General features: G+C 42.2%; 1 protein-coding gene across 3 annotated transcripts in view; it reads right to left on the bottom strand.

Moving 5' to 3' along the window:
• The window catches only part of LAMP2 (lysosomal associated membrane protein 2), a 13,873-nt gene extending 4,322 nt beyond the window's left edge, over positions 1–9,551 (bottom strand). The window contains exons 1-9 of one of the 3 annotated variants that reach the window (XM_017815134.1): positions 9,454–9,551; positions 8,277–8,395; positions 7,567–7,780; positions 6,784–6,945; positions 5,794–6,011; positions 5,173–5,292; positions 4,836–4,914; positions 3,871–4,038; positions 229–2,571 (exon numbers count right to left, since the gene is read on the bottom strand). In XM_017815134.1, the coding sequence (XP_017670623.1) occupies positions 2,432–2,571; positions 3,871–4,038; positions 4,836–4,914; positions 5,173–5,292; positions 5,794–6,011; positions 6,784–6,945; positions 7,567–7,780; positions 8,277–8,395; positions 9,454–9,526 (1,293 nt within the window). In that variant the 5' untranslated portion in view covers positions 9,527–9,551 and the 3' untranslated portion in view covers positions 229–2,431. Of the gene's footprint in view, positions 1–228; positions 2,572–3,870; positions 4,039–4,835; positions 4,915–5,172; positions 5,293–5,793; positions 6,012–6,783; positions 6,946–7,566; positions 7,781–8,276; positions 8,396–8,621; positions 9,029–9,453 lie in introns of those variants that run through there. The other 2 variants (XM_017815126.1, XM_017815144.1) reach the window with 2 other exon arrangements.
• Positions 9,552–13,561: the final 4,010 nt, after the last annotated feature.

Below are 13,561 nucleotides of genomic sequence, written 5' to 3'. Positions count from 1 at the left end.
AAGGCACAAACCCAACCACACTCTATGACAGATGATACATATTAATACTCAACATCCACAAGCACATACTATTGAAGTGCTGTTTCCACAGACCAGAACAAAGCCAGCTATGTAACAGAATCTCAGGTATAGACTGATTGGAGTTGACCTTACTCATTTAGTTTATTTTCTTTAAAAAAAGACAATACAAGACGTCCATTTTCAAATCAGTTAAAAAATGTGAACAAGTTTCCTTAAGAAATAGAACAATCTTTATTTTTTAGAGCACAAGTTAAACAGATTTGACAGTTCCCTATGGAGCAATACATACAGGAAAACTAGTGGTTTTATAACAACAGGAAGTCAGGTGAAACTTTGATGGTTTTGAACCAGTTGTCTGCACATCAGTCTAGGAGTGCTTAAAACTCTGAGCCGATGTCCTTGCAGGCTTTTGCAAAGGTATTAGTGTTGATTTTTGGGAGCAGTTTGCACAGATCTTCTATAATATCACTTGGAAACTGTGTACAGTTCAAAAATTTGCATGGCCAGAAGAAGAATACAGTGTGATGATTACTCCTTAACAGAAATGCATGTTTAACTGGTGCCACTGAACATCACTCACAAAAAAAAAAAAAAGCTAAAAAGTCTATATGAACTTCTGCATTTGAGGATATATTAATATGAAAGTCATTAGATCCATTTTTTTAAATTAAAATGGTAAGTCTTGAAGCCTGTTTCATGATTAAATTTATAGCAGGTTCCCCACTTTCATTAAAATGAATTTCAGTAACTGATGCAAAATTCAAGCTGTAGACTACAAGCTATAGTATTATCCACACATACCTGCTTCCTTAGATAGTGTCAAGAGTAAACTGTTTTTACAGAAAAAAAACAAAACCAACCCAAACCATTACTGAAAGAAGTGTATTTTATGATTTGTATACAAACATGCCACAGACATCTCTACAACCCTAGAGAACACTAATAAAACACTAGAGCAGCTTTGATGCAGGCTAAACTCATCCTAAAATGGGAGACAATGTTATGGTCATTAAATAGTTTAGGCAGCTGATGTTATGACATATGCAAAAAAGCCACACTTATCTAAAAGTCTAAAAGACTTCTTTTTTTCCATGCAGTAAGAATATGTATTACAGCACAAGGAGGCCAGAGAAAAGTTGTGCATCAAGGGTTTGTCTCTACAGAGCTGCAGTTTAAGAACAGTCCAGTTGCACTGCATGTTTTAGCCTAGTTATTCTTTCCATACAGCAAGGAAAAACAGGTGTTGTGGGCCCATCTCAGACTAGTTTTGGCTTTTGCATTCTTAAACATTAATAAAATGCTACACTGCAAACAGTCAAACACAAAGTACGCTGAACATTCAGAATGCCAAGGGAGGGCAGTTGGAACGTGGATTTTGGTTGGCAGAGAACCATTCAAGATGGAGATTTAAAAGCTGCAACAACAGATACTGGCTCATTAAACAAAAGCATCTTTAAACAATGGTCATTCAAAGCAACAGGACAGACCAGTTCTGTGCAGAGTATGGTATGAAGTTAAGTGCACTTTAAAGTTCTGGAATATTTAGAAAGGTTATTCCCTTTAAACTGATGCCAGCAAAAAAGCTTGCATTAATTTAGCAGAAGTCTGTCTGCCTTAGTTGAGTATTTCAGATGATTGCCATGGTATAATAAGGAATGAAGAATTCAGTGCCTAACAGTTGTTATTTTTTTTTTTTTAAACATTTGGAAATGGCACTGAAGTCTTCCTACATATCCACCATTTGGCAAATACAGGTTACCCATTTTGTTTTTACAGCCAGGGTACAGGAATGACTCCTGAAATTACACCAAGGCAGGAGTAAATTACTCAAGTTCTGACAAAGGTAAGTAAGTTACTGCTGCCACTTCAAGAGATCACTTAATCACCAACCTGAAGCTCAATCCTATGGAAAACGAAGTTGTTATTGGGCATCATACAATCCTTGTTAAATACTACACAAGTCAACATAGTGACTAATGCTGCCAGCTTAACCCACAATTACGACAACAACTAAGGAATGCAAAGGAGATAAGCAAGTACAAATTCTATGCTATTCTGGGAGTTGCCCAATGCACATCAGTTCAGAATGTGTTCTTGTTTCAGGCTACTATTTGTGAAAAGCAGAAATAAATCCTAAACGCTTTAGGATTTTTGCAAGATAAAATCTTTAGCCTAGCAATTCATCCAGTATTTGACATCTTCAAAACAACTATGAAACCCACGGCGTCTTCTTAGAGCAGGGAAACTGAAACCGTAGTTCTGCTTCATCTGAGAGAAACATTCTCTCTTTGTTTCTCAACTCCAATTAGCTGTGGCTAGTAATTACTCCTAAGTTTGGGTCTTTTTTTGGACTTCAGAACTTGCACTTGCTTTGTTTAGAGTGAAATCAGAACAGGAATCACTTTTAGATTCACAGAGTTTGATATCCAGCATAGCTTTTTCTTCTGCCAATTATGTAAGCAACCACTATAATGGCAATCAAGACAGCAAGTGCAGCACCAACTACAATTGGGATTAGAATGCTGTCATCATCCAGCGAACACTCCTGGGCTGTAGGTGAGAAAAAGGTTGCAACAAAGAATAAATAAAGACAGAATACTTCCTAAGTGTGGTAGAAAAACCTGTTTTCCTTAATATGAACATGTTCAAAAGTCACTTATTTTTACATATTTAAACTAAGACAGAAGGAACTGCAGGTGTCTCATGGCTACATCTAGCATATATGAAGTATTAATCACGTGGAATGTTTGGTAACATACATATAGCAATATATATATGTTTTACATATATAAATATATGTATATATATACACACACACCCCTAGAGCAAAGTAAAGCTGTCTGAGTTTTCATGTGCACAAGTTCTGCACTAGACAAGGGAGTAGCTATTCTTCTATATTTAAGAACCAGGCTTATCTATTTCACATTTAAGGCAAGTCTGGTTTGTGCTTTTAATTATTAAGGATAAAAAGTGACCTAGATTTGGTATCAAGAATCTATCCAGAACGGAGACATGTTACACAGACAAAATAACTGTATTAGGAGGAGAAGAAAGCTAGCTGCAACTTGAACTACAAAGTGAAATGGGACCCTAACTCTTTAGAAATACTGTTTACCCTGCACACATCTGGAGAGTTATTTAGCTCTGTCTAAAAAAAAGAAATTAAAAAATGTGCACTCAATCTATATGTCTACATATCAGTCTAGTCCAAAAAGACTGTGCTGTAAGTATTATTATTAAGAACAAAGACCAGGTTACACCAAATATAAAGAATGAGGTCATTTAAGACATTCCAATTATCTGCAGACAAGACCCAGATAATGCAAACAAACATTTTAAAAATCTTTCTTTAGTTCTGGATACTTAAGACTGCCTCTGAAGGAAGCTCTGTCAGTTCATTTTTCCCCCCAACACTCCTATCCTTGGAGTGACAGGTAAAAAGAAACAAAACACCTAACAGCATTCTCAAAGTCCACTTCTGCTTAAGTTCTGTCCTATTTTCTCATATATTTGAGCTACAAAAAGCTGTATGTCAAGATAATGTCACATAACTTCTAATCTTTTCTACATGGCAAAGCTTACGTCCCTCTTCAGTGTCTCTAGTTCATTTGAGTTTTGTGAAGGAGAACCACACCACATATCTAGCAGACATTTTTTAAGTGAGAGCAAAGCTTTGCTTGAACTTGAATGTCAGCCTCAGAACTTCTCTTCGCTCCATGTATATAAAAACAGATTAAAAAAAATTGGAACAAGAGCTTCCAAGATGAATGCTTGTACCCAATGCTGGTGCTTTTTAGCAAGTAAGAATCTTGCAAGCGTTGATAAAGTTAACAAAAATATAACTCTTACCTGTAGCAAACTTATTTGCCTCCACAAGGAATGGCTGAATCCGTAGATTAAAAGTGTGTACTTGAATATCTTCACTAATGTCAAGAGTTTGCTCTTTTCGGCACATGTAAGAGCTCCCAAGGAAAGCATCCCACTTGCTGAAGTTGTGGTTATCTGCACTTGAAATGACTAAACAGAAGGGGGAAAAAAGAAAGGAAATTTGCATGTCCACTTTAAATGCATGACAGTTGCTAAAACAATCACTAGACTGAGGAGCTGAAACGAGAGGGGCCAACATTTCAACACTGACTAGTCTGAAAAGCTAAGTAGTGCAAAGTGGGATTGATCTGCTCAAACAGAAGTCAGGCACTGAAGTTACTACAGTACTTAGCAGTGACCTCTCCTCAATATATATACATGACATCAGGTTTTCCTTGTACTTCCACTCATCCCAACATTGCAGATTGTGAGTGTTTTAGCTTTAGTGCTCTTTCAACTGCTGTAGCCATGACAAGCAACTTTAAAAAAAAACAAAAAACATACTTTTGTTTTGGAAAAAAATATGCTTAGTTCTTGAAGGACTGGCCTCTTTTCCCAGTGAGAGTTAAGTACAAGTGGTTGGAAGATACAGCAGCATATTCAATCAAAGAAAACAACAGCTGGTTTAGCAAAAAAAGCTACTAAGTTGGTACAACTGTATTTCACACCTTGAAAAATTAAATTACTGAAAATAGTTGTAAAGAAGCCCTATTAATTTATATAGAGAATCCACTGGCAGAAGTTTCAGGAATCACAGAATGATCCCACACTGCTGTTTAAAATAACTCTTACTGCCATTTCTGCTCATTATTTTTGCTCATACCAACTTATAAACATAAAGTAGGAGCTAACGGTAAGCATGAACAACAATGAAAGAAGTCAGAAGTATTTGATGCAGACATTGAGTAAAATATTACACTTGCTTTAAGGCAGACACTGTTTCTTACCAGAACCATTCAGACGGCTGAGCAGCGTAACATTCACCTCTTTCAGATAAAACTTCTGTACACTTGCACTTGTATTTTTCTGTTTAAGAAGCAAGAACCAAGTGTCAGTGTGCAATTCTGCATTTGTAACTGTAAGAACACACGCTTTACAAAGGCTAACACATCTCCCAGTCTTACATTTTCTACATCTTTAACCCCATTTGTCTTGAGGCAGCCAGTTCCACTTCCCATATGGGAACAGCCCACCACAGCAAGTGACAGAAGGATTTTACTATGAGTGATCACCATGCAGTGCTGTTAAATGAAGGCTTAGTTTAAAATAAAAGAAGTTACTTACAACAACAAATGTGAAACTAATCAGTGTGCTATTTCCATCGTTCAGCTTCAGAGTTGCTGTTGTGTTACCACAGGCACCATCTGCGATGGTTGTCTTTGGATTGATGTTGATCAGGAGAGGCTGAAACACAGACACACCACAAAGACATTCAGCTGTCGTTTGGAATACATTGTTCAGTCTTGTCACAAACACGACAGCAGGAAGATTGAGCCTGGCTACTATCAAACTAAAGCCATTTGAGTTAAAAATTTAAATGCTGGCAAAAACTGAAGCAAACAAATTGTCCAGAGAAGTCTTACTTTGTTCCTCAACACATCAGGCTCCCTGGCTCCCTCTGAGGGGAAAGACAGTACCTGCAGGGACCAACAGCCTTAACAGCTAAGAAAGCTCCAGACTTCTAATTATGTTAGAAGTACTCCCATAACAAGCTATGTTGAATCCACATCAGGTTTTGAAGCCAGACATTATGCCATAAAACTATTCTGATGTCAGAGAAGTGCTACACACAATAGTCAGAAGCAGTTCTGGACAGCCAGCAGCATACAAAGCAAACACCCTGCATTCAGATTTCACACCCAATACCTACATCACCCTTTTACTCTTCAAACAAAAGAAAAGCACCTTGTCTTGGGAAACATTCAGTTGCAGCCCCACAGTAGCCAGAAGACAAGTTTTATTTCCACTTTTAAGAGAATAGTTTCCTGTGTCTGGATTCTCCACAGGCTTGGGAGAAGTGGTTGGAGCAGGTGACAAAGTGGTGGTGGATACAGTAGTTACATTGGCAGTAGTAGGCAGAACAGTAGGTGCAGAAGTAGGTGTATCAGCACGACATCTAGACTCTGAAAAGACATTTTAACCACCATTTCAGTGCTGAATTTTATTAAAATCTTATGACTCAGTGGTCAGGTTCAATACACTTATCAATTGCTTTGTTGAAATCTAGGCTCACTGGGAGTCTGTTAATCACCAAGTCAGAAGCCCCAAACTTGGCACTGTGGCACAGTATTCCAAAAAATGTACAGCTACCCTCTATTCTCAGAAATTCTGTAATGTTCACAGTGTTAAATCCATGCAGTACTACTTACCTCTGATACATGAAACCAAAATACACACAGACAGCTAAGTGGTTATAGAAGTGTGATAATGTCCTTCCTGTCACAAAGTGAGTGACCCTGTTAAGCTGCAGGCAGCAGGATGATGTGCTCATCTCTTTTAGCAGCTGGGCTGGGAGATGAGACAGCAGGCTCTGGGCTGTTCAAATGCTATAAACAGAGGCCCCACTGGAAGGCAGTCAGTTAAAAACCTTCAAGCTCAAATAAACTACTCAGCAACAGTAGTTCTGAAGTGCTTATTCTTAAAACCCCAATTACTGGAACACACACTTTAGGAGCCTACCCCCTTGGCATGGACAGAACCGACATTACGACACACTACTAAATCTGTTCTCCTAATCTATTATTCCAGGAACAAGGAAAGAAGTACTAAAGGATATTTACATGAGTATTATTGAACACAGCACATTTGAGAACTGGTGGACTTTTTATTATGGGACTTTGCTCCCTGCACTAAGGTGCAACACAAAAAAGTTTATTCACAAATTTAAATGCTCACCTTTTTTACTGACTGTGCCATTCTGAACAAAAGGCTGCAGAGTAACATTCCAGAAAATCTGTGTTACATTTTCTGCTTCAATAAAGTCAGCATTATGACACACGTAGACATTATTCAGTTGAACTGGATGTGTAGGGTCCTTTACAACAACAGAAACTGGTCCTACAAAGAAGTAAATATATTTTAATGCCTTATGAACTACAAGAACTTGGAGGCAGTCTTACGTTTTATATAATTCCATAAAACAAAGAGTAAGAGATAATTAAGTTTAACAGTCCTAAGCTCTGTTTTTTGTTTTCCCTGAAGTGCTGAGTAATGCAGAGAAGTAACCAAGCTTCCAGAACTAGACAAGCCATTAGAAAGGTAAATCCCTTTACTTAAGTTACTAAAGAGAAAAAAAATCCTATTATTAGCAGGCACTAGTACACAGAAAGCCTAACACTGCATTGTTTGGCAAGGTGGAAGGTCAAGTAGTGCACACTAAAATGAATTTTCCATGTGCCTGCTGTCTACCAGCACCACACTGATCAAAGCTGCTCAGTTATTCCTCCCATTTTGTTCCACTTAAAGGAATTACACATTCAGCCAAGACAACTAGTCTGCATTGTCATCCAGTAGGCAGGTAGGATTAGCAATAGCTGGCAGCATATGGAGCTGCCACAGAGCTCTCTACACACATTACTAGCTCTTCTAACTTTGAAAACACCAGCCAAGACCAGGTACCGAGGTCTGACACTTGTGGCTGAGATTGGCCTGCCAGTCAGATTCTGCACTGAACATTACCTTTTCTTTTAGCATCAGGAAACACAGCTGTGTCATTGGTGTTGTAGGTAAATGTGATCAAGTCTCCCTGGGAAGTTTCGTTGGTTTTCGTAAAGTTAATGCTCCAAGAATGACCTTCCCCAAACTGCACCGCCACAAGTGCAGCTTGTGTGTCATTGCCACAGACGCTTCCATCGTGTGTCACGCCGGATGACAAATTCAAGGTTGTGGTTTTCTAGAAGAAAAAAGATAGCAGTTCTTCCTCATGACAACATCATAAACCTGCTGGAGTTAGATGGAACCTTGCACAAGATAAGTGAGATTATTTTAGGTTATTCTACAAAATCATGAAAAAGGCTCCCTGACATCTGTATGAGAAAGGAGCTATATCAGATTCAAGTACAAAAGTACAAATCTAACTTGGCTGTAAATCTTGACTGTGCTGAGCTGCAGTTCAGATTTACTGTTTAGGCTAAAAACATAACTATGCTGATACTGGTTAAACTTGGTGAGTTCTGTGTATGTCATTTAAGTAAGAGCAACAGGGGACTTTCAGTCATTTGTATGACTGAGAACTTATGCTTGGTTTTAAAGGGAGTATGTAGGAATACTCTTAACAACTGAGTAAAAAAAAGAAGTAAGAAATCAAACAGTCCAGGTAACACAGTATACTTAAACTTCTATGCAGGCCAAAATACAGTTCTCAGCAAGAGTTACCGCCAAATACTTACATAATCACTAGTGTTTGATTCATATGTTATCAAGAACCTCATCATCCAATTTGCATACAGGCATGTAGCATTAGAGGCATCCTTTATATCTACTTCCACTGCATGAGACTGGAAAAAACCTGTAAGATACGATTATTAGCTACTAAGACGTTGCTTTTACTTCATTTTCTAGAACCACTTAAGAGGGCAGATCATCACAAAGCAGTAAATTATGTCAGGACTATATTCAATTTGCCAGACACTGAAAGAAAAGCTAGATTTCTAAAAAGTATTAAAAACAGGAAGCATATTGTGAAGTTATCAAAGCTAGGCAAAAATTGTGAGAACATTTTATAGTCTGTTTACCTGACATGGACTAATAACCTAGAAGTGTTGGATTCCCCAATATTGGGCATTTGGAAGATCAGGCTGGACAGGGTGCTGGGCCATCTTGTCTAGACCGTGTTTTTGCCAAGAAAGGCTGGACCAGCTGATCCTTGAGGTCTCTTCCAACCTGGGATTCTATGACTGTCTGAAATAAGCCCTGGCTTTCTGGTGACACAGTGAGCGAACCAAGTGCCTGAGCACAGCACTTAAACAGCGTCCTGTTCGCAGACCAGCGCCTCCCTATTATTTCATATGTTGTGCGAGTGGTTACGACTCCAGCTGAACCCTCACAGATGGGATCGGCGTGCCTTGTGCCTCCACAATCCCTGGCCCAGAGCACATGGATCGTTGCGTTTTTAGAGAACTCTTCCCAGCCTGGGGATTTTTAAGGGGGTGAACGCCGGCAGAGCCGTGGCTGTGCCCTCTGCCCTCACGCCGAGCGGCGCTGACGGGGCAGGACCGGCCCGGGCGGGCCCGCGGTCGCGGCTGCCGGGCCACAGCCCCGGGACTGCCCCCGCGGTTCCCCCGCGGTTCTGGGCCCCGGCGGCGGCCCCGGCGGCGCGGGGCGGGTGTGCCCGGCAGGGCCGCGGGGCCTCGGCCCCGCCGCCCTCCCCTCCCCTCTCCTCCCTTCCCCTCCCGGCGGTGCCCCCGCCCCGGGGCCGCCCCGCGAAGCCGCCGCGGGGCCGAGGCGGCCCCGGGACCCCCCGCGCGCGCCGCGTCACGGAGCGGGGGGAGCGGGACGGGCACGCGCCCGCGGGGACACCCCACGCCCGCCCCCCCCTCCCACGGGCCCCGGCGCTGCCCCGCTCACCGGACACGCCGAGCAGCAGCAGCGGCAGCAGGAGGCGGCGGCGGGAGGCGGCGGCGGGGCGGACCGGCTCCATCGCGGGGGTGCTGCCGGCGGGGACTCCGGGGGGCGGCGAGGGGCCGGGGCGAGCGGGCGCGACAAAACCCTCGCCAGCGGTCATGTGAGGGGCGGGGCGGGGCCGCCCGAGCGCCGCCAATCGCCGCGCGGCGCCGCCGCTCGATTCCATGGGTCGCGGACGCGGAGCTCGCCGCGAAGCGCCGCGGGCGGGCGGGTCCGGGGTGCCCGCTCCCCGTGCACCGGCGGCACCGCGGGGCTGGACCGGGGCTGTGCCGCCGCTCTGGCCTCTGCAGGGCCACGTCCAGACAGCTTGCCCTGGGCCTCGGCAGCGTTTGCGGCTCGCTCTGAGGCCGCTGTACACTGTGAGAGGACGTGCGCATGCAGAGAAGGTTAATATAGAGGTTTTCAGTAATAAAGAAAAATAAAGAATAATAGATCTTTTCCATGTTTGCGATAAACACGGAGGGGGAGAAGTGAGCTGCGCTGCTCTCACTGCACGTGTCCTGAGGCTGGCGGTGCCCTTGGGGTGGGCTCGTGGTATCCCTGGGGGAGAAAAGAGCCACTGGCCTAGAGGGCGGGAGAAGACAGGGATGGGCAAGAAACTTGGTGGACTTGGGACTGGAAGGAGGTATAAAATGGGATGTGTTGGATTCCAGCCTGGAGAGTATTGATTAGGGAAAAAAGGAAAACAACCCAAAACCCAAACATGAAGGCTGGCTTGGCAAGGAAAGGGAGATGAGGAAGAAGAGACTGAGGCTGGAAGATGGCGAGGAAAATAGCAGGCAGATGCCTGAGGAGCTCTGGGCTCAGCCAGGAAGGGCCTTCTGGAATGACACATTCCTGTTTCTGATGCTGTAGTAGAACTGAGGATTTTGAATAATCAGGCTCTAGGAGACATCCCCAGCTATGGGAGAAGGAAAGAAGGCTGAAAAAGACAATAAAACACATCGACCTGATATACTGAGACAGCCGGAGTGTAGATGGTGTTGACAAGAAAGCAGTTATGAACTCCTGAGGAAGTGGCAATAATGCAATTTGTTATCAAATGGCCGTTAATTTCTCTCAGTTTTGTACTTGCAATACCAAACTTTTCCATAGAGCACCACAAAACCAAAGCTGGTGTGTCAGGGCCACCACAGAAAACAGGGCGTTGAACAAATGAGGGTCCCACACACAAGTGCTCGTGAGGTCAGACACGTTCACTGCTTCTTTGCTTTTCTTTGTGTGCTTAATGACTGCACCTAGAACCCACTTACCATGTGTATTACATACCTGCACATGCAATTGTCTAAGCAAGGTTGCATGTGAATATCAAAATTCGTATAATTTCAAAACACTTAGGATAAATTTATATTTTGCCTTTGGGTTTAATTATTGAAATTTTATTTGAAGAAATAAACTATATTTAATAATTGAGCCAGCACTTGCTGTAGGCTGTGGGGGAATGTCCAGTAGCAGCAGCCCAGATGAAACCACAAATTCTGAAAGCAGCAAGTCTTTGCTCCTTCTCAGCTTCACCACAAAGAATGGGGCATTTCAGAGGCAAGGGAGAGTCCTGGTCTGAGGAATTTTATATTTCCTCAGGCTTCACTATTTTAGTTCAAAATCCTGTTTTTAAAAAGTGAACTCTCAGGGAGTTAGGAGCAATTACATTAGGAGGATTTGACTATTAGCAGACAGACAATTAATTAGGCTTTAATTAATTGGAAGATAAGAAAATTATTGGTCTGATCCATGCAGTTGGTGTGGTGGATACCAGCAGATACCTTCTGTATCTGCTGGAATATTTACTTCAGGACATGTAGCTTTATACATAAACGTTGATCTGTTCAAACATCCCCCTTGTTCTGAGTGAAAAATCCTGAATATTTTGATCTCTTTCTTGCATATAGGAAATGGACTGTAAAACAGCTAAATGTTCTGCAGACATAACAGGAAGGCTGATTAACTTCTTTCCTTTATGCTAATTTAGTGAAGCTTGAAATGAAATCTAATGGTAGCTATCATAACAAGCAAATCCCTTTCTGTTAATAACACAAGAAAAGTAGCAACTGGTGTGGGATTAAAGGAGCAGTATAATTTATATAATTTAGCATAATGAAAAACATATTGCTTTGCACCAGAAATACGATCATTAATGCGAGAATGCAGATTATTCTTTCTTTCTTTGCACCTGGTTACTTTGCCCTCCCTGTGCCTCCATCCCTGCCATGTAACAGCCTTCCATGGGCTTCCACAGGTGGTGGTGTGACATGATTTTACCATGATCTCAGCAGACTTTGAGCTGGTTTATTGTCGTTGTCACAGACTGTCACAGAGGGACTGACGTGGGGTGTGTGCATCAAGGCTGACCCCAGCGACTGCACAGCAAGAGACGAGGCAACCACAAAAGCTGCCCAAAGGGCTCCTGCCCTCGTGTGGAATCCTTGGGGAAAAAAATGGATCGAATTCCACCTGCAGAGAGCTGGTACAAGCACCTCATGGTCATGTACAGGAGGAGGTTTGTCTAACAAAGCCCACATGCTCCAGCCATCTGAATGTGTTAAAAGGTTGTTAAAAGCAAGGTACTCATGCATTTGCACAGCGATATTCTCCTCTTGCCCAGCCAACTGACAGAAGCTTGATTTTGGCACTGTTCTCCCTGAATAAAGAATTTTTGGGCAGTTCCCAAAGCCTGTCTCTTCTCTGAAGCTCTGAAGGGAACAAAATGAAACAGTTCCTCTCCTTTAACAAATCCTTCAGCTTTCCTTAAGAAAAAAAAATTAGTGTTTGGCATCAGGTATTGTCTGATTCCTCTTAAGTTCCATAAGCTATTATATTCAGTACTTGTAGGATTCAACCTCATCTTATTTATCAAGAGTAATTTCTTTATTGATTGTGTCAGTCTTAAAAACCAGTAGAATTTATGTGATAGTTGGACTTCAGTGACATAAACTCACACTCATATGCAAACTCAGCTACTTTCCTTTAACGATAGAAGACTGAATGATTGTTACCAGAATGCAGAGAAAATGCCTTATCCTTTTGCTTACTAGAGAGAAATGCTTTTGCATTTGGCATGACTTTGGGAGCCGCTGATGGATGGCAAGCTGATCCTGGTTTTCTAAGGCATTCCTTATGTTTATTGATGGATGGGAGAATAAGGACTGTAATGTTTCTGTAGGGCATTACAGTTTTACCATGTTGCACCAAGTCTGATGTCAGTCATTTTAAGAAGGTATTGACATGTACTGAGAACAAATATGCAAAACCTTATGACTTCTTTTTAAAGCTTTGGTTCATCAAGGAATATGGATTTATGCCTAATTTCAAGTGTAAAGGCTGTTCAATAACTTTCATTCACATCATATGCTTAATCCTCTGTGACTTATCAGTTTCAGCTGGTTAGGTATTATATCTGTAATCAAACTTTTCTTAACCCAGGGGCTTGCAAAAACTGGAGAACGTGTGTGGCCAGAAGTGAAGTGTCCACTGTTTAATTAATCACTGAGTAACTTAATGTTTCTAATTCCTGGTGCAGAAGAGTAGAGATTGTGATAAAAAGAAGGAAGAGATAATGCCTAGGACGTGCAATAATCACGACTTTATTCTAATGTATTTTTATTCATTCTTTTAGATATCTCTTAACAGAAGGGCAATTCCTGTATTTTTTTCTAGGGACAAGATTATGTTAGAACCAATTATTCCTTTCCAGGAGGCAGAGGAAGGATTTGGTACCATTTCATGTGGAAGGGATGGAAAGAGGAATATATTAATGCTGGCCAGAGAGGTCACATATTCACTTGGCAGAGGGGAATGAACCGCAGGGGCCTTCTTGGGACTGTGCCAACAACTGACAGTTACAGCTGTTTTTTCCTTCTCATGCAGCCCCAGTCTGTAGCCTGGGGACTAGGGATTTGGGATCTGGACACCGTAATGAAGACCATACTTTGTCCAGCCCAGTGTGACATCTGCAGTGCTTCGGCTGCGCGTGTGAGCCCGCCCAGGGACAGGACAGGGAGGGCTCCGAGAGCTCTGTGCTGCTTGCTCTGAAAAAACACTCCTTATCTAAGCT

The sequence above is a fragment of the Lepidothrix coronata genome, unplaced genomic scaffold (assembly GCF_001604755.1).
Source record: "Lepidothrix coronata isolate B3197 unplaced genomic scaffold, Lepidothrix_coronata-1.0 Scaffold2, whole genome shotgun sequence".
Lineage (NCBI taxonomy): Eukaryota > Metazoa > Chordata > Aves > Passeriformes > Pipridae > Lepidothrix > Lepidothrix coronata.
Note: the sequence above shows the minus strand (reverse complement) of the source record. Positions and strands in the feature narration are given on the sequence as shown.